This window comes from Drosophila novamexicana, unplaced genomic scaffold (genome assembly GCF_003285875.2).
Source record: "Drosophila novamexicana strain 15010-1031.04,08,12 unplaced genomic scaffold, DnovRS2.1 tig00000870-arrow-arrow-pilon, whole genome shotgun sequence".
NCBI classification, from domain to species: Eukaryota; Metazoa; Arthropoda; class Insecta; order Diptera; family Drosophilidae; genus Drosophila; species Drosophila novamexicana.
This window is the reverse complement of record NW_020824830.1, coordinates 569,482-595,626: the sequence shown is the minus strand read 5'-3', so window position 1 is coordinate 595,626 and position 26,145 is coordinate 569,482. Positions and strand designations below refer to the sequence as shown.

Here is a 26,145-nt window from a genome sequence, read left to right as displayed (position 1 = left end):
CCACATTATCTAACAACTATTTTGTTTGGTATTCTACTTGAAGAAGCGACTGCGTTGGTGAATGGCAATTTTTTGCCATTCCCACTGTCGGGGATGCGATTTCATGATGCACTAAAACTCAAATATATGGCCCATCAGTCATTTTGCACAAATATATGCATAAAATCAGACTTGCAATTGAGCCTTTCTCATTCTCTTGAGCTAAGAAAAGGAATCTTCTATAAGTGCCAGGCATGAATGTTAAGCTAGAAACATGTTTTGATAAAACGCTAGTTCTGCTAACAGGTAGGCACAAAACGCGCGTTTCGGCTGCAGTGGAAACAGGCCAAAACTGACGTGCTGATTACAAGCTCGGCTGTGGCGCAAAATGAACGAGTGTGTTTTAATTGCATTTATATGGTGATTGTTGAGTATTAAGAATGGAAATTTGCATAAAGTGGACCCTGTGCCGTACCTGCACAGCCGATACAAGTGCCCAGCTGCAGCCGCTCTTCGATGATGCCAGATTAGCGAAGCAATTGCGAGAATATGCTGGGATTGTGGTAAGACCCACGCAATTTGAAATTTTGTGAGTTTATTTTCATTATAATTATATACAGGCGAAACCAGAGGATGGCCTGCCCGACCAAATATGCACAGACTGCATTCAAAATCTGCAATCGGTGCATACATTTTTAATGGGCTGCAGACGGGCCGATGCACATCTGAGAAATGTTGTGCGTCGCACCATGTCCTCGGGCAGATGCTTTCCGAGTATCTCCTTGGACGAGGACACCGATAGCAGCAGTCCATCGAAAGTGGGCAGGGATGCACGTGCACCCAAGCCAAGCATTTCTCATCAGCAGAAAAAGAGATTCAAAACACAACTCGTGAAGAGTTTATTAGCCGAGCAAGAGACGCCTCAGCCAGAAACTATTGAGGCACAGCAGCTATCGGACGAGGATTTAAGTAGCTGTGCAGATAACAAAAATGAAATGCTTGAGCTCATTGCCGAGAAGCACACTGTATTGGAAAAGTTGGCAGATACGTCTGAAAAGAACGACGAGGATTATTTACTTGTCGTCAGCAAATGTGTGCTAAATCTGACCGAAGGCGAGGCGACAGACAACGAAGGCAACGAGTACATCATAACAGATGTGGCGGACAACGAGGACGACGATGATGACCACGATTACAGACAGCATGATAGTTATGCAGCTGAAGCTGAAGCTATTGAGCCAGAATCTGGAACTCCAGCGGTAAAGCGTCTCGCTGTGGACAGCCAGCCCGATGCTGAGGGAAAATCTGCGCTGAAATTGGAACGTTTGCAAATGGAGGAGCCTGCTTCGGCTGTCGCTTCGCTTACGGTTGACCTGGGCGCAGCCTGCGAGCCATCAAGCTTCCCCAGGCACAGCTGCTCCATGTGCGGCAATTCATTTCCAAATCAAACCCAGCTCAAATCGCATCTGCGCACGCATCGCAACGAAAAGAACTACGAGTGCGAGTAAGTTTCTTATGCCACATCGTCTAATGCAATTATTTATATGTCCATATTTACAGGCTGTGCTCCAAACGCTTCAACGCCGCCTGCAATCTAACAACCCATATGCGCACCCACACGGGCGAAAAGCCATACGAATGTGCCCACTGTGGTCGCCGCTTTGCGGACCGGAGCACCCATCGAAAGCACGAACGGTTCGTAATTTGACGTCTAATGATAACTTTAAGCTCCTTTACTAACTATCGCCTTGTGACTAACAGAATGCACACAAATGAACGACCTTATGCGTGTGACATTTGCGCCAAGACCTTCTCGCTGTCGACAACATTGAAGGCGCACGCCCTTTCGCACTCCAAAGAAAAGCCACACAAATGCCTGACCTGCAACAAAGGCTTTCGTCTGCCCCATCAGCTGAAGGCTCACGAAAGAACGCACGTGCATCGCTACGAAGTGGGCATTATGCTGTACAACCAGGATGAAGGCGACTATTCCAGCAGCTAAGAGCTGCTCGAATTAAACATTAATTCTAATTTCAGTTATTAAATAAATTGCTCCTATGGTAGCTGTAGCATCTATTATCATAATCTTATCGGGTAAAGTAAGCCAAATATTTGTTTGTTTGAGCAAGAAATATAAATATGTATATATAGCGCGCACTATATACAATAGAACGTCGAGGCTGTTGCATTCAATGGGACAATACGATTTTAAAATATGGTCTACTGATACATCAATGTTGTTTAATCCACTATAATTTAGAATATCTTAAATTACTCCAGATTCTCCTGGCTCAGAATGTAGCTGCTGGAGCTGGCGAAAGCTTGCTCCTCTTTGCTTCTGTGCGTCAGCGTCTGCAGATGTGCCTTCAACTGGTGCAGCAATGTAAATGACTTGGAGCAAATGTTGCAGCTGCAAATAATAATATTAACAAATTGATATAGGCGAAAAGTGCTTGGGCTTTGCTCACTTGAAGTTCTTTTCGCCGGAGTGCACCAAGCTGTGGTTCTTGAGGATGGCCGTGTGCGTGAACGTCTTGCCACACTCCTTGCACTCGTATGGCCGCGTGTTGGTGTGCACACGCTCGTGGCGAACCTTCTCGCTGCGGTCGTAGAAATGACGGTCGCAGTACAGACACTTGTAGGGCCGCTCTCCGGTATGTCGGCGTATGTGTGCGCGCAGTTCGCCCATTTGACGAAAGGACTTGCAACAGATTCTGGGAGAGAGAGATGAAGCGTGAATTGGAAAATCTTTGCCGCCTTATAGGTAAAAATGCAGCTTACTCGCATTGGTGCGGCTTGTAGTCGGTGTGTGCCATCATGTGGGCCGTGAATGCGGCCTTCTTGGGATAGACATTGCCGCACAAATTGCACATATATTTCGTGGGCATGTCCTCAGTCTGTTGCTCGTTTTTGGCAAGCTGTTCGCCTTTGATCTTTCGCTTTGATTTCAGCTCGCTGTCCGGTTTGCGAGGGCGACCCGGCTTGCGTTTAGCTGTCGTGGTGGGCTTTGGTTCAGGCGATGGCGTTGGCGACAAGAACCCATCGTTATCATCATCATAATCGGCATCACAATGCTCCAGCTTAAGTGGTAGGTCAGCGTCCGCTGTTTGGCTGTCGTCTGGATATATCAGAGCCGGCTCGACTTCTATGGGCTCGCCCTCGTCAGCCTCGTACGCCTCCAGCTCGGTTATTATTTCAGGCAAATAGTGCTTTGGGCACTCGTCCAGCTCGTCCGGCGGCATTGTGGCGTCTGCAACAATGCTCTCGTCGTCATAGTCGACCACATAATCACTGCCCATCTCCGGGGAGCCACCGGACTCTAGCTCCTCGCGATCGAGCGTTTGCAGCTGCAACGTCTCGTACAGATATTCCATGTACTCGCTGTTGCTGGAATCAATCTGGTCGTCTGGCTTCTCATCATGCAAGCACGAGCTCTCCAAGTACACTTGCGAATTGAGGCACATTTGCCGAAAGCTGAACCACATGCGCACAAAATCGCAGCAGCGCTCGCAGACAAGAGACGGCAGCTGCATTGACCGGCGTATCTGTAAATAAGGCATTTAGAACATGTGTCGAGCTCATTCAGACTGGGTTTACTCTAATGCCGCAACAGTACTCAATACTCCGGCTCAAATGCTGTTTATCAAAGGCTGCGCTATGGATGCCTTCATCCTCGCCGTCCGTATTGTCGTTCTCTGTGGAAAGTGCTTGCATGGTGCTCTCGTCGTATTCTCCTAGGCAAACACGACATTTACTTGCAACGACCGGCGTCTTTTCTAATGCGTCCATCGGATGTCTTTACGCAGCAGGTCTAATGGTTTTGTGTGGCCAGTTTTAACTCGATTTTCAACAATTTTTCTTTTGTTTACCGTTCACGATAGATGGTCGATATGTTGCTGTGGCCAAAAATGGCGCTAACCACATTCAATCGAGTTGGCAGCCCCCGACGCTTGGTATGCAGCGCAGAAACTGATATGATAAAATGGCGAGCAAAAAGACAAGCAAATCTTATATTTGTATTATTAATAATTATATATATTTATGTGTGTTACAAAGTTATTGACTTTCTTATGCAAAAAAGTGTTTATGTAACCCTGGCTTTGATAGGGCTATTTATGATCAAGTCGCATATATGTTGAAAAATGTGCATATATATTCTTTTTCAACAAATACGACTTTTAGCTGCGCCCAATAATCATAATAGAGATTAAGTTGTTCATATAAAGATATTTAGAACTAAAACTACACAAATTTAGTAATGTTAAATCTACAAATATGGGCGTCTAGGCTTTTGGCTTCTCCACCCGGCCGTTTTTAACGCCATTTATCTTTGCAGCCTTTTGGCCTTGTTTGGACTTCTTTAGCTTCCTTTTCTTGTCCAGGACACTAAAGTCAAATGTATCGGAATCCTCCTCGCCGCCGTACTTCTCCAGCAGACGGTCCATGAGCGAATTATAGTTGCATTCGCGTTGATTTTTTCGCGACAGTATCTGTTGCTCCAGGTTGCCGTCGCCGCCGGACGACTCTTGTGCCGCTTCGGCGTCCTTATCGCGTCGGCGCTGGTTGCGCTCCTTGATGATGGCGGCCTCCTTGGATTCTCGGGCATATTTCTTGTGGCGCTTATTGCGCTTGGCGGCCGGCTCCTCGGTGAAGATCTTGTACTCGGGCACCTCGTCGGCGGCTATCATGGCGGCGACAATTTCCTTGAAACGCGGCTCGTCCTCCACTTTCATGAACGGCACATGGTTCATGATGTAGTTCATGCAGCCTTTGCCGCCCAAATAGGCCTTCTTAATGTCCGTGCGCTCCAGCTCGGAGCCAATATATTCCTTTTCAAATTTGGAAATATCTTCCTCAGTCAGCGGCTTGAATATGTTGCTCCACAAGTCCAGCCAATTGGTCAGCTTGCCCTCGTCGTCGTCATCTATGATGCCCTGCTCGTCGAAAAGCGCGCGCTTCTGTGTGTCGGTGAGCACCTGATAAATTTTGGAGAGCACTTTGAACTTCTCCGTGGATTCGTCTTTTTGCGCGTCGGGAACTCGGTCGGGATGCACCAGTAGCGACAGCTTATGGTATGCCTTTTTAATCTCCTTCTCTTTGGCATCCTTTGCAATGCCCATTAGCTTGTACACATCACGGGTCTCAAAATACTTTTCGCATAATTCCAGTGTCGACATTGTTAGCTTTAATTTTCCTGCGGTTTGGATCTTGTGTCAGCTGAAAGTGCTCTAAGGTGTCGATATGCTGCCAGTGCTAAAAAGGCGCCAAAACAATCATGGCTAAGCTGCCACTCTGTGCAGTAATGAAAATACCAAATTAAAGTAATACAGCGAATTTGGTATTTATTAGTAGTTTATTGCTTGTTAAGTTGGCTGCGATTTGGCCCACTTCCTTTTCCGTGTTAGCTGTGAAAGAAAAAACATGCCGGTGGGTGCGAAATTTTACAAAAATACACATTTAAACAAAGAAAAATTGCAAATGCATACGCAAAAACTGTGTGATAGCATGCGTATTGCAATCTAGTGTATACGAAATATGCATTTGCCGTGATAAAACACGCATTTAGCAACTAAAACAGTGCAATTGGCAACAGCCAGCCATATGTGCGTTCGTGGGCAACGCATGCTAAACGCGCGCATCCCCCCGTGTGTCCAATGGGATTGCAGACAGTTGTGAAATACAATTGCACACTAACGATTAAGTTGTGTTGTGAATCTCGGCAAATACTCTTGCTGTAACTGTGACACATAACCAAGAATTGCATACACAAACAGTGATTATTTTTGTTTGGTTACCGTTACAGCTAGCAAAAGATTTACTGCACCCTCTGCCCGCTGAGGAGAAACGCAAGCACAAGCTGAAGCGCTTGGTGCAGCATCCCAACTCCTACTTCATGGATGTCAAGTGCCCGGGATGCTACAGAATCACAACCGTGTTCAGTCACGCCCAGGGCGTTGTGGTCTGCGCCGGCTGCGCCACCATTCTGTGTCAGCCAACTGGCGGACGTGCCAAGCTGACAGAAGGTAAGGCATATTTGATTACAACAATTTTGGCGCATCCAAACAATCTAGGTTTCAATTTATTTTCAGGCTGCTCGTTCCGTAGGAAGCCACAGTAATTTGGGGAGCTTCTCGATGAACCACAAATTATTAATTTTTTAATAAACACACTAAAAACGTAAAGAAACCACAAATCCGTTGAGCCCTTTTTCATTCAAACACTGACAAATTGCTGTCAATTTAGTAGGCGTCGCATATTTGCAAATTGGATTGTGGATACAAGTGACAAGCAACAACAACATTTCGGCAGCGGCGACAGCAGCAGCAACAATTTTGTTAATAATTAGTTTAAAACTGCATGTAAAAGCAACAACAACATCAGGCGAGGCGCACAATGTCGAACTTAGGATTGAGCAGAAACTGGCTGTAAAATAGAGTAAACGCTTTTTATATAATGATTTTGGAATTTGTTCTTTATGTTGACGCGTTAGCTTCAGTTTATTAAAAAATTAACAAAGTTGTGGTTGACAATGTAAAAAATAGCGCGTTGCATTGTTTTTTCAGTCTAGACTGAATGTATCCAATAAATGTTATCGCTTTTTACTTTGTGCCTGGTCCGTTATATCAAATCAATATGTTAAAAAGAATTCTCATTCAATGCGGAGCTGAGCAATGTTATAACGCATATCTCAAAATTGTATTCTATAATGTATGGCATTGTCAAGAGCAGAAATACTTATTTAAAAAAAAAAAAGCATTGCATTGTTGAAAATTTAAAGTGCGCGCCGATTTCTCGACAGCAAGGTTGTAGCGATACCCCTCGTTAGTTCTGACACAATTTCGATATCACGCTAATCGATGTTTTTAATTATTCGTCTATGGTATGTTAACTTGACAGTATATCGATCTATTTAACAGACTCTGTACTAGACGTGCTAGAGGTGTGCAATGTCTAATTTCGTATACACATGCAGCGATATCACGAACTCCTTAAGATTTCGATTATTTATTTTAATGACTAAAGTCGTTCTGGTAATTATTATATAAGATACATAAATAATGTTATCTATGTCATATATACTGAAGAATAATTGATTTAGGCAGATTGCTAGAAAAGGCAAAGCGGCTATATTCCTTAACAGCTTGTTTCGTGAGCATACATGTGTTGTCATTTTGCTCACGTGCCCATCTCTATGCTGTTATTCGATCACTCTTATAAGAAAAATTTAACAGCGTTTTTTTCAGTGATATTTTTCTTGTTCGTGCGTGACGTCGCGCGACTGTGCCGCTGACGATTGTGTGTTTTAATTAAATCATATTTAAGAATCTTAAAACGCAAGAAACCTAGCTGGCACAGAGTGGTAACGGCAGAAGATTGGCGCGATATAATTAAGTGCAGCAGATATTCAATGCGCCGCGCACAAGAAGCGACACAACAAAAGAGAAATAGTACAAAGAAATTTGTCTTCCTGCTTTTGGCCGCCGCCGCCGCCGCCGCCGTCGCCGCCGTCGCCGTCGCTGCCGCTGCCACAGAAGAAGAGAGCGCAAAAAGAAAAAAAATGCAACAAAATACGGAAGCAGAGCAATAAAAACGCAACAATAACGTGGACTGACGATAATTGTGCAATTATTGAAAGAATTGTATATTTATTTTCGGTTGCAAGTTCTTTGTGTGAGAAAAATATACATACACACATACATACATAAAAATAAATTACTAGCAATTCACATAAGCAATAACAACAACATCCACAGCAGGCAGTGAAAAATCTCAATCTCGCAACCAAAACGACGAAAGCAGTGGCAGAAAATTTATTAAAAAATAAAATAATTTGTATAATTTTTGGCTCATTTGCTAAACATATCAATTCAAAAGGAGCACAAAATTTTGAGTGAGGTTTTCAAAGTTGTTATTTATGCAAAAGTGCGTCGCCCAGCAAACACATTTCTAAAATGGATGACAAATTCATCGTATTCAATGCTGCACGCGATAATAACCTGCCCATATTGATGGTGAGTACCTACCTACCTGCTCTGCAATTGCTAATTCTGCCCCTGCTGCTGATGCGTGGGCGGCTGCCTGCGACTGCGACTTGCAAGTAAAAATCACAGCACAGCACAACTCAGCTGCTGCTGCTGCTGCAGTGCTGCCAGCCTTGTGACTAATCAATAAAATTCTACACACAAACACACCACACACACACATACGCGCGCAATCGAGCTATGAGAAAGAGAGAGGCAGAGAGAGAGAGAGAGTGGTTTGCTCGGCAACAGCGCCAAAACAATAACAAATACAAATGTGCACACACACACACACACATGAATGTATATACACATAGCGTTTGTTTGTTTGTTTGTTTGTGGGCGTACATTTCAAGCTCCCTGCGACTGTGGCACGCTTTTTGCATAATAAAGTTCTTAAGCTTTGACTGCTTTGGCTTGACATTGGAACACTGCAAATTGCGCTGTTGCATTTGGCTTCATTTGCCCTGCAACGACGTGTAGGTGTGTGTGTGTGTGCTTGTTTGTCTGTAATTTTATGCTTTTTATTTGTAATACCCTTTTTATTTATATTTCTGCTATTTTTGACACGAAAATCTTTGCAAACTATAAACTCGATGCTAATGTTAGAATTATGTTAGCTTGAGCGATATTTTTGATAACTGTAGCACAGTTACATTATTCCAGATTTTTAATTTTTCCATATAGTGCATTTATTCTCGGCACAACTTTAAATATAATTGATATAATTATTTCGTTCATGGTCGATAAATTGCTTAAGATTTTAAGTTATGAGTACAACTTTTGTTATATGTAATAGGTCTTACGCTTTGATAATTACTCTTTACATTGGCTGCAGTCATTTAACATAAGAGTGTTAGTAACAGCTCCCCACACTACAGGTCACTGTTAGGAAGCGCGCATCAAAGTAATTTACTGACGTCATAAAATGCACAGAAATGTAAAGCACATTTCAGGGAATCTTTTTTGTATGTTTCTATGTGTTGCTTTCGTCCATGTGTGTGTGTGTTTTTTTTAGTGTTCCGTTACATTTTGCATTGATTCACTTGCGCTGTTTTCGTTTGCGTTATCTTATCGCTATCAGTTGGAGACACAAACAAGACACACGACTACAAAATATCATTCTCCTTTTTTCTTCTGTTTTTAGCTAGCTTATTATTATTATTATTATCTTTTGTTTAATCACTTTGATTCGTATTTGGGCCACGTTGTGTGATTTTCGGCTGCTTGTGTTAACATGTTAATGACAGTCAAAAATTCAACAGCTGAAATCACGTTGCGTTCGGTTTTGTTAAACGCTTCCGCCATTGTCAAGTGCGTCAACTCGACGGGGCAGATATTGCCTGCCTCCCCCCGCCCCCACCCCTCTCTTTGTCGATCTCTCTCTCTCTCTCACTGTGTACATATGCGTGTGTATGTATGCATGGTGTACTTTCGCATCTGCATGTGCTGTCAGTTATCCTTGAGAGCGTTCAATCACCGTCGCAGAGAGCAACAGAAAGGCTCGACTCGCACCGGTTTTGTTCATTTTTAGACTTCCTGACTTGGGCTCGGCTCTGGCTCCGAAAATGTGTCATTTATGGGGCTGAAGACGTCAGGAAGCGATTTAATTGTTGTGCGTGTGTGTGTGTCCCAAAATAGCCGCGTGCCTGGGCTGAATTTTGTGCTTTTATATATATATATATTTTGCAAGGTGTTTTTGCAGCCCCAAAGCAACTGCTGCTCCATATTGAGTCAACCAGCTCCGATCTCGAACGCCAATGTGTGCAACTTGTTCTAGCACATGTAACTGGTTTTTCTCGCTCTGCGAACACTTTTTCTAGTTCGTTGGCAATGTTGTTGTTGCTCTTGTTGTTGTTGTTGTTCTTGCTGGTTGTTTATGTTTATTCCAAAAATAAAAGCCAAAACACATAATATCGTACTTATGTGGTAAGTATATGTGCACACATACATGCATGCAAGCATGTACGCATGCATGTATGCATAGATATATGTATGCATGCTTGATGTATGCGCACACGAAGTCCAAGTGCCACTTTGAGCTAAAGTCACAAGAATACGTATTTCGTGAAGTACGCTACGTGTGAGCTGTGCTTTATTGATGAGCTTTGTCAGTTTGAGTCAGGCCGAACAAAAATGAAGTACTTTTAATAAGAACGCAAATATTAAAGGTTTAACGAGTGATTTGTAATGGGCAAGAAATAAAACAATACAGGAAATGTTTTAGTTACAACAATTTCATAAGGAATTATTAAAAAAAAGCAGTTAAAATTAGCCATGAAATAAACCGACTAAAAAGTAAAAAAGTTAAAATCTGACAAATGTATTTGAATTAAATAATTGTAATCGATGAGATCAAATGTTTTTGGAAAATTCGAAAAAGACTAAAGAACCCAAATTGTCTAGCAAAGACAAGGAAATAGCAGAAACTTTAATTAAAAACTAAAATACAAATCACGTGTTGCAAAATTTCCACAAAACATGTTTAAATCAGCATATCATAAAATATAGCTAAATCATAAAATGTATTAAAATAACCAGAATAACATTTAAACGAAATGTGTTGGAACTGGATTTCGGATTAGTCAAACTGGGTTTTGTTCAAAAGGAACCAGTTCAAAAGTCATAAAGAACATGAACATTTATTAATGATTGACAAAAATAATTCAATTATAATTTCATAAAATTAACTTAAAACGAATATAAATAGAAATTTAAACATTGTAGGCTCGAAATAAAAAAAGGCAAAATAAAAGGAACTTGCAAAACAGGAAGCGAACTTTTAAATGAGAGTAAAACTTTATTTAAATTATAAACCAGCATCAAATGAGGAATTTCAAAAGTTGAACGAACCGCTTAAAATGAAACATTTTCAACATTTGCATAATATAAAACATTACTAATGATTGAAAATGCATTGCTAATAAAATAGGCAGAAAACGGGATTTGAAATGATCTAAGCTCTGCTTAAATATCATAAGAAAAGTGAGAATGCTTTTAATACTCTTTGCAAGGTTGCTTAATAAAATAGTTAAATGAACTTAATGAGCCTTAGTAACATTTAGCTAATTCATCAGTTCTGATAACTATCGGGATATTGGATATATTTTTCAAGAGCCATCCAAGTTCGAACCATCAATTTGCATGCCAAAAACATGATTCAACTTTGGTTAGTTTTTTTTCCAATTTAAGATTTGCAAATGCACAGCATTCAAATTAAGTAGATTTTTACATATATATGTACATACATATGTGCACATATGTTCGTATTATATGTATGTTTTTTTTTTGTAGTTCGGTCAACAGCTGTTTTTGAGGTTGAGGCTGATTCTTTGCCTTTTCGGTTTCTTTAGTTTTGTTTTGTGCTGTACATTTGCAGCGCAAATTGCTTGTTGCTGTTGTTGCTATGTTAACCTCAAAAAGCGAATTTGAAGTGAGCGAGCGAGAGAGCGCAAAAGAGACAAGCACAGCTGAGCTTTATTTGCAGCATCATTCAGTGTGGACCTACTTCTTTTTTTTCCACTTGTTTAACATTTAACTGCTTCTTGATTATTAGTTGTCAGTGCTTTGTGCATGCGTGTGTGTGTGCCCCTCTCTCTGTGCATGCTTGTGCGTGTGTGTGTGTGTGTGTGTCTGTGTCTGTAAATATAAGGTCAGAGCGGAGCTCTTGCTCTATGGCTGGTTTGCTTTGACTTCAATTCTGCTGCCGTCGCGTCGCCGTCTCATAAAGTACACGAGAGCAGCGACTCGCATGTGTACAATGTATTTACTCCCCATGTACCCATTGTACATTAACAGCAATTAATAGCAGCAGCAGCAACAACAACAACAACAATGCATCTCTTGTGTCTGCAGACAGTTAAAGCTGAGTGCGTGCGATAGCGTTCATTGGCTTTATCTTTAGCATTATCAGCATGCACTCGCCGCCGCAGCGGGTATGACAGTTTTGCAGCCACGTTTGTCATGCTTATGCAGAGCAAAGTGGGTGATAATGGCTATAAAGGTGGTGGGAGGGGGGCCCTAACTGTTATTCTCAGCAATAAGATAAGACTTATATATGTCATGCTCTAATTAAAGCTTTGACAGTTATTTCGATTTTTAAAATATGATAAAAAGTTGCAAATTGTATGCAAGTAATTTATTCTCTGAATGGGCGATAAACGAAACACTTAAAGTGGAATACCCCTAATCTAGAGCTAGGCAGCACTTAATTTGTTTTTTATTCTTTTACTTTTGTTTAATAATGCTTAATATGTAAGACAGAATAAATTTAATAAATTCAGCAAATGTTTGATAGAAATATTACAACATTTTAGAAAAATATTTGATGTGAACAGATCATTATATAATTATATATATTATATATAAAATAATGTATATTATTATTTAACAAAAAGTGATTGCCAATCTTGGTTCACAGTCCAATAACAGCTTAAAGCTCATTCGTCGCCAAATACATGCATCTATATATTTGCATATGAAGAGATACTGATCTTTCAGATTTTCTACGCCCTCAAAAGGCGTAGGCAATATATTTGTGGGTTGATCTTTAGAGGGGCCCATCGGTGATCTACCAGCTAAATTTGTTGGCTTTTGCTTTAATTAAGCTTAGACAGTTTTCAGAATTTGTAAAACCTTAAGCGAAAGGGTATTTAAACGTCGTTGCCTCTTAAATAGAAGTGTAATACCCTTTGTTTTGAAGAGCGCTTAACTAGTGAAGCAGGCAAGAGAGAAGGACGCACACTGTGAGAAATAAGTCGACATTTCCATTTCCCTGTGCAAGATATTCAAAGGATTGTCAATAATCGAAAGTACCTATATTTTTGTCAAATTTATATAATATGGACCTTAATAGGCACATAGAAGCGTGCACCTCATATTTATTTTTAGCAGGTGATTTTAGCGCAATGGGAACAGCATGTGTCACAATACTGACCTTGCATACCACATTTTGTTAATCAGTTTTTCCGGCTGCGAAATCTTATCGACTTTCCGTCTGAATGCGCACTTACATACGTCACAAAAGGCAAATACTTTACTGCACTTACTTCTATTGCAAGTCTCTCGAATCTATCAGCTAAGTCTACAATATTCTTGTTGTGTTCCTTATAAAACTTATCTACCTACTCTCTTCAATCTATCAACTATGTCTACAATATATGTTATAGTAAGAGTTATAAAAGTCTCTTCCAGTTCCTTATAAGTAAGCCATAGTTAATCTATACTAATCTCCCAAGTCTCTTTAATCTAACAACTAAGTCTACGATATATACTTATATACTTATACTTCTCGAGTTACATGCTGTAACTAATCCTAAAAGTGTCTCCAATCTTTCAACTTGTTCTACAATATGTTTCTTCGAGTTCTTTATAAATTCCTGGTGATAAGCTATATACTTTATATACTCTTTGCATAAAGATCACTCGCTAGAATGGATAAGTAAAGATAAAGCTAAAGATAAAGTTGGATAATGTTACAAATCTTTTGCACACACATGCATTTTGAGCACTTTAAGCAATTCATTTACTTGACACCTGTTCGCTGTTTGAGGTGACATATGGACGTTAGGTTCAGGGCGCCACTGAGTGGCCTTTGTAAAATGCTATAGTATTTCTCGCAGTGCATTTTATCGCACCTCGTAACGTATTTACGATGCCGTTCCGTCGATGCCAATGCCTCTAGGGAATATTGCGTGCTACCGTGCTACGATTTATTCCAACTACATGTAACTATCTTTAAGTATAGCCATCCGTATCTGTATCTCCGTATTTGTATCTGTATGTGTATGTGTATGCGTAGATGTATCTGCTGTTTGAATTTAGCTTTGTTTGTTTGTTTGGCTTATTCCGCGATCGACGCCGTCATGACTTTGAAGTTCGTCGCACGATTAACTAAAGCAACAATGCCCACAACAATGTGAATGCCTTCTGGCTGATTATACGCCCATCATAAAGCATTATAATATTATCAGCGCCTGTGCTAGGCGTCAGAATGGGGCTCAATGCCTATCTGCTCGTCTATATGTATGTACCTATATACATACATATCTATCCAGTATCTCTGTTGATGTTTGTCTGTGAGTATCTCTGTTGATATTTACCAGACCCTAACAGGCCTGAGGCTTATGCATCAGCTTTAGCTTTATAAACGTTTCTCCTTGGGCGAATTGAATATAGCTCAATACTATATTTGAGATACAACTTGGGCTGATAAGCTAAGCAGCTCATGTTGTCAGTAGATAACACATTCATTCAATTTGCATAGATATCAAAAATATGTGAATAGTGAAATTAAAACATTAATAAAGTAACTGGGAAAGTTCGAGATTGTCTTTGGGAAATATTTAATTTGTGATATAAACAGTTTGTTTTGTTCAAGGAAATCTGGCTCCCATTTAAGTGTTTATTCCACATGAGGTTAGGTTTTTATGGCAATGTTAATTTTTCTTTAATTAACTTGATCATTTTTTTTTTTTAACTTTTTATTTAATTTTAATTGATAGAGCAGAATAAATATTTATGAAAATTAAAGTGTTAATAATACACGCTTTTTATTTAAATTTGATCTAGTACAGGTTTTATGTTATTAACATTTTCAGCGTAACAGAGTTTCGTTACATTCTGTTGGTATGGAAATAATGTTTGGAAATACTTGTTTTTCGTAGAGTATTTTTCCACGGCGCATCAAAACAAAGCGCATCAAAATCGACCCTGACCTCGACCCTGCAACGTGTGAACCCCAACATAAATACGCAGACACATACATACATACATAAAAACATATATGCATACATACTTAACTGCCTTAACATTCATAAATGCATACATAAATATATGCACACATAAATGCGTATATACATACATACATACACACATACATACATACATACATACATACATGCATACATGCATACATACATACATACATACATATATACCTACCTACTTAACTACCTACTTTCCTACATGCACACACACATGCGTACATGCACACACACATCATAAATACATGCATACACACATGCATACATGCACAGATACATGCACATGTATGCATAAACTTATAGATACATGCACACATACATACATACATACATAAATACATACATATATACATGCACATATAAATAGATAAGTACATACGTATATACCTACCTACTTAACTACCTACTTTCCTGCATACTTACACACATACATACACACGCATGCATGTATACTCATAAAAATATGCATTACTTATTGTCAGATGATTTGATTTGTCTTGTCTGCGGGCAGATATATCGCACCAGAGACGTTCTCTTGTTGAACCCGTTAAAAGCACCGTTGACCTCAAGACGATAGCTCGCAGCCTTTTCTGTAGTTTCTTACACCCTTGAAGCGACTGTGCAGTCGCGCCAGTTTAGCTAACAAATAAGCCAAATAATTGAGCGACGTGGCTGATTTGAATGTCAGGCTTGTCGACGAGCGTGGGGGCAGGGAAGGGGGGGGGGGACCTTTAAATTGTCGGTTGAACGCACCAAAGCGGAGACCAAGAGCCAGCCGAGAGCTGTGAGACATGGAGAGACGCGAGCACGCGGGGAGGTTGATATCTACTGCTGCATATCGACATTGAACTCGTTCAATGTCAAAATTATAATAAATTATGCGTGCACGGCAAACAGAAAATGATCGCAAAGCAACAGCAACAACAACAACAAATACAACAACAATGCGACCAACAGCAGCAACAATTATGGAAAGTTGTTTATTGTTGATTGTTTATTACACGGAAACAATATTTGAAAACGCCTTTTAAATGCTGGCGATTTCAAACTGATTCGCAATAGATTTTCGCGACATTTTCATAGCGGTAAATTGCAAGGTAAAACGCCCGGATACCCCCCCCCCCCCCCCCCCCCCCCCTCGCACACTTTCACATGATTTATGCGCATTTGATGGAGAACAAATGTCAAGTGTGCTAAATTTTTACCTTGTTTCAAAAATGTACATATACATGCGAACATGCATACATGTCAGACATGCATATATGTATGCATGTACACATGTACACATGTATTTCGTTTCGTTTATTATTGCTGTCTGTTTTCACGCGGCGAGCAATTTGCGCAACACAAAAGCAACAGCAGTAAATACAAATTAAATACAAATTAAATACACACACACACACACACACACACACACAAGCACATGTATATGTATATATGCATGCGTTTAATTTCGGGAAGTGAAATTTCAAATCTGTTTTTCGTTGAAACAAGCAAAAACCAAAACAAATTCTGAGAGCAGGCGCAATTATTGTGTGTTCCCCTTTTTGCTTGAGTCATTCAAATGTTTGGATCTGGGAAATTTTGAAGAGTTGACTAACAAAACACGCTGATTAAAAGTCTCTAAAGTTCGACTTCTTCTTCTTTAGATACACATTAAGAAAACGTATTTATTTGAGGAATTGCTGTGACTTATTTTATGTAAATAAAGTACATATATTAAGTGGGGCCAAGTCACATTAGTTACAACAAGTTTAATCTTATACAGTTGATTTTTACTCAATGAAACTAAAACTAGATTGGGGGATAGGAAAATCAAAAATAGCGATTTTCCATTTTCATCAATTTCGAGAGTAGCATGCAAATACAATAACATTAAATGAAATGTTATAACATTAAATATTATGTTAATAACATTAAATATTATGTTGATAACATTAAATGTTAATTACATTAAATGTGTCTTTCATGGATTTATTTCTTAATTTACCAGCATTTTTTAGTCTATAGTAGAAAACATTTATTTCAAACAAGTCTAGAAGTTCAATATTATATAATTATTTATAAATGCACATATTTTATACGAAACAATCAGATATTTAATTTAATTAGCATACATAATATAATAGAGAATATATTTAAGTATTTTGCATTTAAGTATTGAGCAATAATATAAAAATACATTTGACAGTTGCACGATGCTTGTAATATTCCAATTCCAGTTCCACAACATTGTCTTTCAATTGTTCATCAATTTTCAATCAACCCGATGACAGTATAATCTATGCAAAACTTAATAGATGTCTAGACATATGTATATATATATGCTGAGTCAAGAGATCTTGTAGTTTAAAAAGTCTATTTTTAATTATATGTCTCCTGTTGGGTTAAGCACAATTAAGCTAAGCTAAAACTAGTGAGCATGAAGAGAGAGAAAATAGATTTTTTATGTTTGTCGTAGGACGCAATCTTCCCCAAAAATTTCTGGAATGTTGCGTAGATAAATGCGGACCAATTGACTGATATTATGCTAAATTTTTAGCTAATTTTTTTGTTTCGCCTTTTAACTTATGTACATCTTGATTGATTACATACACTATCCATGTGATAGATATTACCTATTTGAGCTATAAGATATAAATACATAAAGTCAAAGACCAAAGTTTTGGCAATTGTCGGATTTATCCAATTTACCGACTCATATTTACTATTTTTTATTTTTTAACAACAACCCTTAATTTTAAAGGCAGTTTTTAATACGAAGTTGGTATTTTAATACTATGTTCGATACGGTCACACCATTCTTTGCCAAAATGCAACTCTGTATGCACCGTTATTTGAATGTAAAATGAATGTAAATCAAACAATGATTCCATAGTCTTATTCCCGACTAAATGCACAAGAGCCTTTTCTTACCTTTGGAAGAGAAGCTTTTCCAATGAAAATACACATTGATTATGCACCTTTTTATACTTGTTCTATTAACAGAACTTTTAATGTTAATTACCTTTTGACATTTGTGCACATGTCGGGTTTTCCACAATTATCTATACTTTTCACTGAATTATGTTACAACTGGCCGCTGGGCCAAATGTGGCTCGATGCGTGGGTTCATATCAATTACCGCATAACGCATGCCACCTGTGTGCTACCTGTGCTCTACAGCTAACGGTACAATTGTGACGGCCTTTGTACTACGTTTGTGTGTCGCACAACCCGCCCATTGTCTAAATTGCCTACAGACATACATGTACATCATACATATGTACATATGTATGTCTGGGGCGGCACCCGTGAACTGTTGCGGTCTGTCCGGATTCCGGGCAAGGTTAAGCGAGACTTTGGGGCAATCGCTGTGCTTGGCGTCATTCTGTTTGTTGTAGTTAACTGTTGTTGCATGACTCATCAGATATCGGTTGGCGTGAAGCGAACTTAATCTCAATTGAATATGCAGCCGGGAACCTGCTTCTCATATGTACGTACATGCATGCATACACACATGCACACATGCACACATGCATAGATATACGCATGTTATAAATGCGGAAAAGCAAACAGCTGCCGTTTGTTTGTTTGTTTTTTTGTTTGTTTGAGGCTGCTGATGAAAGCGAAAAGTTCAGTAGCCCAAGACGTTGCTCTCAAGTCCAAGTCGTTGGACATTTGGGATTGGGATTCTCTTTGGCCATGGCAATGCCATAAACATTTAATGATGCACCACAAGGCAAGGCTGTGCTCCCGATATGATTGAAATATTAAGGCGTAAATTGTTATATTCAGCATATAGACATGTATTTAAACTTATATTTATCTTATTATTGTTTTTATTGTATTATTTTGAAAAATTTTCAACAATTTCTATCTTTGAGAAATGCGCTGCTAAATGTTGCCAAAATGTGCTTGTCACGCGCACGAGCTGTTAAATGCGTAGACAAAGGGGTTGACACGCCCGGGCAGGGGGGGTCGTTGTGGCCATTTTGTGACGCAGAATAAGCACGAAGAAAGAAAGAACTGTTGCTCTGTCTGCGTCGACAGAGAGATCAGGAAGCGTTAACATACTTATACGCGTGCTAGAAGAGCACAAAAATAAGTTGCTCTCAGTTGGAGCCCGAAGCGAGAGTGAGCGACAGAGTGAGAGCGAGAGAGGGGAGGGGGGGGGGGAGTGGGAGAGGCAGAGCGAGAGAGCGTATAATGCCAAGCCAATGACAACAAAACGAAAACGAACAAAAAGGAAAAGCATAAATAAATAAATAAAATGCCGCACGGCATTCACAAGGTCTTCTGATTGAGTGCTCCCCCAGCGGCTTTTTGTGTGTGTGTGTGTGTGTGTGTGTGTGTGTGTGTGCGCGTTGTTTTTGTTTTTATATTTATTAGTTCTCTGCGTTTCTATACTCTTGCAGAGTATATTACTATTTTGTCACGAAATATGTAACGCGTGGAAGTGGACCAACAGCAGAGTCGTTATAGCCAGGCCCGACTGTCTGTTTGTATCACAGACAATCGATTCTTGTCTGATAAACAGAATCTTATCAACAATTCTTATCTGCTATATCAGAGCATTATATGCCTATTATTAGAGCATATACTTGTGATTATTATATCATCGATCGGAAATGAAGATTTCTTTCCTTTTATAAAAACACAATGCAACTATGCCTGCAAGGGTATTTACTCTTCGGCTTGCTTGTTTTACTGCTTATTTTTTTTTTGTATTTATTTCTGGTTTTAAGAAACGGACAGCGATGTCGTTGTTTTGGGGTTTGCTCTAATTGAGACTGATAAGTCGAAAAGTTCTCTTGTCTTTGGCCCAAGGTTTTCTCTAATCATTTTGTTTCCTATCGCCCAAGGGCTTTACGAGTGCGGGCCTTTTCAATGCAGGAAATTAGCAATCTATTCTATCTAAAGCACGAGGAGAGGCAAAATAGAAGAGCATGCTTGTGGATAGATTTATCCCGATTTGCATCACAATTTCTAAAAAAGTTCGTCTAGGCAATGAAAAGAAAAAGTTGTATCAAACTGGAACCCTTTTGTATGTTATTTTATTGATATTGATAATGTTAACAAATCAAAAATGATATAGCAAAAGAAAAAGAAGAAGCGAAAACAATATTTGATTAGCAACTGCTAATCGACACCTGTCCCCGTCGCAAAATATATATGTATGTATGTATTTGTCAAATCGATAAATCAGAACTCATTGTTCTGCTTTAAACTTTAGCATGAGCTAATATTTTATAAATATTTGTATTATTTGCAATAGGCTTAAGCCTAATCATTATAAATATACATTTTAAAGAGCTTTGCTGAGAATCGACTTGAGTTGGCACATTACAACATCTATATAGAATGTTTCAAGGGTTATGAATGATGAGTATATTTTAACTCTAGACATGCACATTATCCTCTTGCGATACGACTAAATATATAAATAGGATATGATATGATATGCAACTAAAAGCAATTCTTTCGCAAGCTTAAAAAGCTTTGCAACACTTTGCAGCACTTTGCAGCACTTTACAGCACTTAAAATTCAAACCAGTACAAACCAGTATTGGTAAACACAATTATTGTTGGTAAACAAATTATAGCCAGACTTTAAATAAAGAGATGTTCTTTGGGAATGTTCCTTTGGGAATAATTAAAGAAAAGCGCAAGATATAATATAGAGAGATGTGCTATTAAAACATGACCCACATGAGAGCAGTGTTGTTAAACGCCAGAACTTGTCTTATGTTCTGGCTATCTTTTACATAGATTCGTTAGCAATTTAATCAGACAAATCGATCAATATATACTTCTGTCTTTTTATCGCACACATTTAAGCTGTTGATAAGAATATTTAATAATATAAATATATTAAATTTGTCGCTCTTGAACTTTGGACTTTTGTTGGGTTTCCTCAATAATTATCAGAGAAATATTTAAAAAGTTCTTGATTCTTCATTGAACTCTTGACAATATAAAATTCAATTTAGTTGAAAATGTCTAAAGACTGTTGTGCATATTTTATATAAACTATTGTTTAGGGGAACTCCAGCTTCAATTGGAAGTGGGAAGCGTTCAATGTATATCGGAGAGATAAGTTTGAGTTATTTGAGATGGGCTGAGAAACCTGTCTGTCAAGTTTTTGCTTCAATAACCCTTTTTCCCAACGTGTTTATATGTGTGCTTGCGTATTGCTAACCAAATTTCTTTCAGATTAGATTTATAGCAAATCGACAATGTTCTTAAGAGCCCAACTACCTTGCATTAAGCCAGGTGCAATCGCAGACCAGGTGGCAATTGTGAGTGCATATTCGAGGCGCTTAGGCTGGAGTTGAAGGCAACACGCATATTACACATATTACAAAGTACATAGACTGCCTGCCCTTCTATATAGACTGCCCACTGGACATTGTTTCACCTGCGCAGCCCGGCCCTCAGGTGCTTCGGTCGCAGCTAATAACATAATTAACATACAGTGAAAACAAAACACGTTGGACATCAATGAAATGCGATTTCGAATTGGCATGCGCAAATAAAATAAAATGCAAATCAAACAGAAGAAACTGATATCATTGTATAGCCGAAGTCCGAATACACTTGCTGCTATTTTCATTTAATTTATTTGGAAGTTCTAGAATTTCGAACAAAAGAAAGGAATAGGTATATTTTAATTAAAATCAATTTATGGTTTGAAAAGTTTTTTGATTTTCGGATTATATGATATGAACACAAATATTAATATGAACATAAATATCCGATATCAAATGTTGGAAGAGAAGAGGAACAGAAGAGACTAGATCGCATAGAAACATATATCGACTCGGCTGTTGATGCTGATCAAGAATATATAGATATATACTTTATGCGGTCGGAGGTGTCTCCTTCGAAGCCTCATAAGAAAGCAATAATACCCCCTAGAAGGGTATACAAATGATAATTGGTGTGCTGCGCGTAAATAAGTAATTTGAATAGACAATCGTTTGTGATTATAACAGCTACATGATATAGTGATCCGATATGGCATATTGACTTTGACATGTGATAAGTAACATTGCTCTAGTTGGGTATGTCCGACTAGCGGATACCCTGCAAAAGATTAAATATGCTTGATCTGTATATCTATATATATCTATTCCAGAAGCTACTCGCCAAATTTGTAGACTCTAGCCTAAGATTTGCTCAAAAAATAGAATTTTTTCACGTTATTTATCGATTTATCTGGGAAGTGGGGCAAATTATCGGTTATCGGCAGCTGGCTTGCACTGGGAGGACCTACGTTCCAAATATCAAGTCTCTAGCTCTTGCAGGTTCTGAGATCAACTCGGCTTTTGTTGCTGATCAAGAATATATATATACATTAGGGGCTCGCAGATGCCGCCCTCTGCCTGTTACATACACATGCACAAAAACGTTATACCCTTTATAAACATATTCAATGGGTTGAGGGTATAAACAGATGCAGCATTATAAAGAGATCCAACCGATTCTTTTGACTCTCATTCCTTCAATCTGCCAGTGTATCATGGAGTATATATATATATATAAATAATAAATAGCTCACAAATTTACAAATTTTAATTAGCACTTTGCGTTTTTTGTCGCACTTTTCGCCAGTTGTTAAACAGATAAATAAGTTTTTTATGCGCATAATAAATGTTTATCAAATCGAATATCGTTCCTAATTGCAAATGTTATTGGCTGCGTATATGAATAATAACATTCTCGGAAATACCTATATATATATATATATATATATATATATATGTATGTACATTTATATGTAATTCTCATGTGAGCTTGATAAGAAATCTACTGATAAGCGCAATATTTGATTTCCCATGTAAATTCGAAGCCAACGGGCCTTAGTTACAAATGATGTTGCGCAACATGTTGCTGCAACATTCTGTTAAAATCATTTGCCGTACATGTTGCTGCAGCATGTTGTGTATACATATTTTGTATTGACTTTCTTCTCACTTTTTGCCAACTGTTTGACTTTGTTTATGATGAACGCAGTTCAAATTGTTTATTTTTTTTTGTTGTGTTTTAAGTTAATCTATTAATAATTATGTTATTAAATTAAAATTTCTATATTTGGTTCAATTATTTAATAAATATTATAAGAAAATACAAATAATAATACTAATTAATGAAAATAAAGAATAATGTATTAGAGAATGTGACATTATGTCTTTTATGCGCCAAAGCTAGGCATATTCTAATCTAGTACGCTTGAGCATTCAGATAAAGTTTGCTTTAATATATTCATATAATTCGTATCCTAGTTACTAATAAGAATTGATATACTAATTGTATTTTATTGTATTTTGGTCAATTTCAGAACGTGCTGTACAAGAAAACGACGTCAGAAATTGCGGCATTGATATCGGCTAAAGTGAACGGAGCCACACCTTTGGTCATCTCCTGTCGGAACGGACACTACGACATTGTAGAATATTTATTGACAAAGTGTCGCGCCAATGTGGAACAGGTTGGCTCCGTTAGCTTCGATGGCGAGCCCATCGAGGATGCGCCGCCTCTCTGGTGTGCCGCCGCCGCCGGCCATTTGGGCATTGTCAAGATGCTGGTGCGCCGTTTTGCGAATGTGAACAGCACGACGCGAACGAACTCGACACCGTTGCGCGCCGCCTGCTTCGATGGCCACTACGAGATCGTCAAATATTTGGTGCATCACGGAGCAGGTTTGTTGCCGTTAATCCTAGCCATAAATGGGGCGTTTGTAATCGTTGTGTGTTTGTCTCTTGCAGACTTCGAGGTGGCCAATCGGCATGGCCACACCTGCCTAATGATAGCCTGCTACAAGGGCCACTATCGCATTGCCCAGTATCTGCTGTCGCTGAATGCGGACGTGAATCGCTGCAGCATCAAGGGCAACACGGCGCTGCACGATTGCGCGGAGTCGGGCTCACTGCAAATCCTGCAGCTGCTGCTGAAACACGGCGCCACCATGGACGTGGACTATTATGGCATGACGCCACTGTTGGCTGCCAGCGTCACCGGACACATGCCCATTGTGGAGCACCTGATAACGTTGCCGTGTGTGAGTCGGGTGGCGCGCATCGATGCACTGGAGTTGCTCGGCGCAACATATGTGGACAAGAAGCGTGACATGGCCGTTGCGCTGACGCTGTGGCGACGCGCTCTCGAGGAGCGTGCACAGGAGCCGCAATTGCACAAAAAGGTGCAGGAACCGGTGCCAGCCTACGAGCTGGTCACCGAAGTCACCACCATCGAAGAGCTCGAGGAGCTGGTACTCGATCCGGATGAGATGCGCATGCAGGCGCTGGTCATACGACAGCGCATTCTAGGACCGACGCATCCAGACACCAGCTACTACATTCGTTTCAGGTAGGCGCAGGCGAATAAGAAACCGAAAGAAATCGTTTTTGAATATAATTATCCTTTGCAGGGGCGCCCACTATGCAGACGCTGGCCGCTTCGATCGGTGCATCGAGCTCTGGTCCTATGCCCTGACTATGCAACAGAAAATCTTGCAGCCGCTTAGCCCCATGACGCAATCCTCGTTGCTCTCGTTTGCCGAGCTCTTCAGCTTTATGCTGGTCGAGGCGGGGCGTTTGCTGCCGCGCGGACGCATTGTGCCGCCCATTGAGGCGGATGGGATGCTCACGATCTTTCACAAGGCCGTGCTGGAAGTGGAGCGCGGTCAGGCATTTACGCTGGAGCAGAATCAACATCAGCATCTGCTGCCCGCCGCCAGCAAACAACTGAACCAGTCCTCATCGACATCATCTTCCTCCAGCTCATCATCAAACTCAACCACAAGCTCAACATCCGGCTCAACGTCCGGCTCAACGTCCGGCTCATCGTCGACCACGTTGCTGTCGGCGCATCAGCACGACTGCAATCATGATCCCAATGCACTTAGCCGCACTCTGGTCAGTGCCCTGCACATCGGTTGCCTGCTCAGCTCGCTGCTCGAGGCGGACAGCTTCTGTCCGGAAATGCGGCATCAGATCATGAACGCCCTGTATCGCCTCAATCGTCTCAAGGTGCACGTGCGCTGCGGTCGCACAGCCCTGCACTATGCCTGCTATCGCGAGGGCACCCTGGTCGGTCGCTATCCCTCGTGCCAGTTCCCATCGGCATCGCTGGCCAAGGCGCTGCTGGAAGTGGGCGCCGATCCGAATGCCGTGGACGATGCGGGCAATACGCCGCTTCATCTGGCCGCCACGCTGCAGCTCTATGTCGAGCCGCTGGCTCACACGCTGCTCGAGGGTGGCGCACATCTGGTGAGTGCCACAATATATACCTCAGCTATTTTGATAACTAATCAGATGACGACGGTTTGCAGGACACCAAAAACGATGCGGGCGAGACCTTCGAGTCGCTGCTGGCGCCGACACCTCTGCACAAGATCATCGACACGATGAAGTACACAACGCTTGCGTGTCTGGCGGCGCGCACCATCAAGCAGCATGGCATCAAGTATCAGAAGACTGTGCCGCCGGCGCTCTACCAGTTCATTGAGCTGCACTAGGCGACGCTTGTGGGCACATCCACACTCGGACACACACACACACACAGAGACCGCCCGCCCACCCGCCATCGAAGCCATGCCACGTGGATAGACATAATATACCTACAACTACTATACCTACTACTATTACTATTATAAATATAGAGAGCTGATCGGAGAGCGTTACTAATGACTAGGAACTGATTTGTGATGTTTGCAAGCGAAGTGCCCAATCCTGGCGCCAGGATCAGGATTGAATACAATGACGACAAGTTTGACTAAGATGATGCTGCTGATGATAATGATGATGACGATGACGGTTTTGTCAGTTAAACAACAACAACAACAACAAAAAACGAAAATGAAAAACAAAAAAAAAAAGAAACAAAGAAAAACAAAACAAAAAACAACAACAACGACAACGACGATGACGACATCCAACTACAACTGAAATTCGCTGTTTATTATTTTGCTTGCAAAATGTGTTTTAATTGTGTTCTTGCTAATCTAATTTTTTTCTTTTGTATGTATGAATTATGATAATAATAATAATAATATTATGTATACGCCACGTGGCGCAGTCGGGCAGCTAAAACATATACATATGCACGCCTCCTTTGGGCTGCAGCCAAGTCCTCATAGCTGCCGCGACCCAGCCAATGCGGCGTATTGTTACGCGTATTTAGTGTGTACTCCCTCCCCTACCCGAACCCGCCCCCGCCCCCGCCAACTGAGCCGGAGCAGAGTTTGAAGCAAATACTATAATAATATATTTTATATTAATTGCTTGACTCGATTCTTGATACACTCGAACGATAATTGGTACGATCCACAGCTTAAGCGTCCGGCTAATTTCTAGAAACTTAGAATAAGCATATGCATACGCATACATACATTATGC

The 26,145-nt window shown here is 40.2% G+C and overlaps 5 protein-coding genes across 7 annotated transcripts; 3 read left to right on the top strand and 2 right to left on the bottom strand.

Annotated features, from left to right (window-relative positions):
* The first annotated feature begins 120 nt into the window (after positions 1 to 120).
* LOC115764802 (zinc finger protein with KRAB and SCAN domains 1) lies at positions 121 to 2,008 on the top strand. The gene is made up of 4 exons (XM_030708049.1): positions 121 to 542; positions 600 to 1,483; positions 1,540 to 1,674; positions 1,741 to 2,008. The coding sequence occupies exons 1-4, from the start codon at positions 420 to 422 to the stop codon at positions 1,979 to 1,981; spliced, it is 1,383 nt and encodes a 460-aa protein (XP_030563909.1). The 5' UTR covers positions 121 to 419; the 3' UTR covers positions 1,982 to 2,008.
* An 82-nt stretch (positions 2,009 to 2,090) lies between these two features.
* LOC115764804 (zinc finger protein 287) lies at positions 2,091 to 3,934 on the bottom strand. Of its 2 annotated transcripts, XM_030708051.1 has the most exons (5): positions 3,849 to 3,934; positions 3,577 to 3,790; positions 2,761 to 3,524; positions 2,448 to 2,693; positions 2,091 to 2,389 (listed from the first exon to the last, which is right to left on the bottom strand). In XM_030708051.1, the coding sequence occupies exons 2-5, from the start codon at positions 3,766 to 3,768 to the stop codon at positions 2,251 to 2,253; spliced, it is 1,341 nt and encodes a 446-aa protein (XP_030563911.1). In that variant the 5' UTR covers positions 3,769 to 3,790; positions 3,849 to 3,934; the 3' UTR covers positions 2,091 to 2,250. The 2 variants fall into 2 exon arrangements, with proteins under 2 accessions (XP_030563911.1, XP_030563910.1); XM_030708050.1 differs by having other exon boundaries at positions 3,577 to 3,899.
* An 85-nt stretch (positions 3,935 to 4,019) lies between these two features.
* Positions 4,020 to 5,227, bottom strand: LOC115764807 (J domain-containing protein CG6693). The gene has a single exon (XM_030708055.1). It carries the CDS (start codon positions 5,154 to 5,156, stop codon positions 4,263 to 4,265), a length of 894 nt encoding a protein of 297 aa, XP_030563915.1. The 5' UTR covers positions 5,157 to 5,227; the 3' UTR covers positions 4,020 to 4,262.
* A 96-nt stretch (positions 5,228 to 5,323) lies between these two features.
* Positions 5,324 to 6,518, top strand: LOC115764808 (40S ribosomal protein S27). Of its 2 annotated transcripts, XR_004018046.1 has the most exons (4): positions 5,324 to 5,406; positions 5,783 to 6,002; positions 6,069 to 6,156; positions 6,223 to 6,518. XR_004018046.1 is itself a non-coding variant. In XM_030708056.1 (3 exons), exons 1-3 carry the CDS (start codon positions 5,401 to 5,403, stop codon positions 6,095 to 6,097), a joined length of 255 nt encoding a protein of 84 aa, XP_030563916.1. In that variant the 5' UTR covers positions 5,325 to 5,400; the 3' UTR covers positions 6,098 to 6,434. The 2 variants fall into 2 exon arrangements, 1 of the variants encoding a protein (XP_030563916.1); XM_030708056.1 differs by having other exon boundaries at positions 5,325 to 5,406; positions 6,069 to 6,434.
* A 738-nt stretch (positions 6,519 to 7,256) lies between these two features.
* LOC115764666 (protein fem-1 homolog CG6966) lies at positions 7,257 to 25,595 on the top strand. The gene is made up of 5 exons (XM_030707854.1): positions 7,257 to 7,991; positions 23,088 to 23,448; positions 23,515 to 24,115; positions 24,177 to 25,017; positions 25,080 to 25,595. Exons 1-5 carry the CDS (start codon positions 7,932 to 7,934, stop codon positions 25,263 to 25,265), a joined length of 2,049 nt encoding a protein of 682 aa, XP_030563714.1. The 5' UTR covers positions 7,257 to 7,931; the 3' UTR covers positions 25,266 to 25,595.
* Positions 25,596 to 26,145: the final 550 nt, after the last annotated feature.

Excerpts from the sequence above, each read along its gene's own strand:
- LOC115764802 (XM_030708049.1), top strand. The coding sequence starts at position 420 with ATGGAAATTTGCATAAAGTGGACCCTGTGCCGTACCTGCACAGCCGAT. Across the intron at positions 1,484-1,539 it reads GAAAAGAACTACGAGTGCGA|GCTGTGCTCCAAACGCTTCA; the intron begins GTAAGTTTCTTA and ends CCATATTTACAG. Across the intron at positions 1,675-1,740 it reads ACCCATCGAAAGCACGAACG|AATGCACACAAATGAACGAC; the intron begins GTTCGTAATTTG and ends TGTGACTAACAG.
- LOC115764804 (XM_030708051.1), bottom strand. The coding sequence starts at position 3,768 with ATGGACGCATTAGAAAAGACGCCGGTCGTTGCAAGTAAATGTCGTGTT. Across the intron at positions 3,525-3,576 it reads AGTACTGTTGCGGCATTAGA|ATACGCCGGTCAATGCAGCT; the intron begins GTAAACCCAGTC and ends CCTTATTTACAG. Across the intron at positions 2,694-2,760 it reads TACAAGCCGCACCAATGCGA|AATCTGTTGCAAGTCCTTTC; the intron begins GTAAGCTGCATT and ends TCTCTCTCCCAG.
- LOC115764807 (XM_030708055.1), bottom strand. The coding sequence starts at position 5,156 with ATGTCGACACTGGAATTATGCGAAAAGTATTTTGAGACCCGTGATGTG.
- LOC115764808 (XM_030708056.1), top strand. Across the intron at positions 6,003-6,068 it reads ACGTGCCAAGCTGACAGAAG|GCTGCTCGTTCCGTAGGAAG; the intron begins GTAAGGCATATT and ends ATTTATTTTCAG.
- LOC115764666 (XM_030707854.1), top strand. The coding sequence starts at position 7,932 with ATGGATGACAAATTCATCGTATTCAATGCTGCACGCGATAATAACCTG. Across the intron at positions 7,992-23,087 it reads ATAACCTGCCCATATTGATG|AACGTGCTGTACAAGAAAAC; the intron begins GTGAGTACCTAC and ends GGTCAATTTCAG. Across the intron at positions 24,116-24,176 it reads AGCTACTACATTCGTTTCAG|GGGCGCCCACTATGCAGACG; the intron begins GTAGGCGCAGGC and ends TATCCTTTGCAG.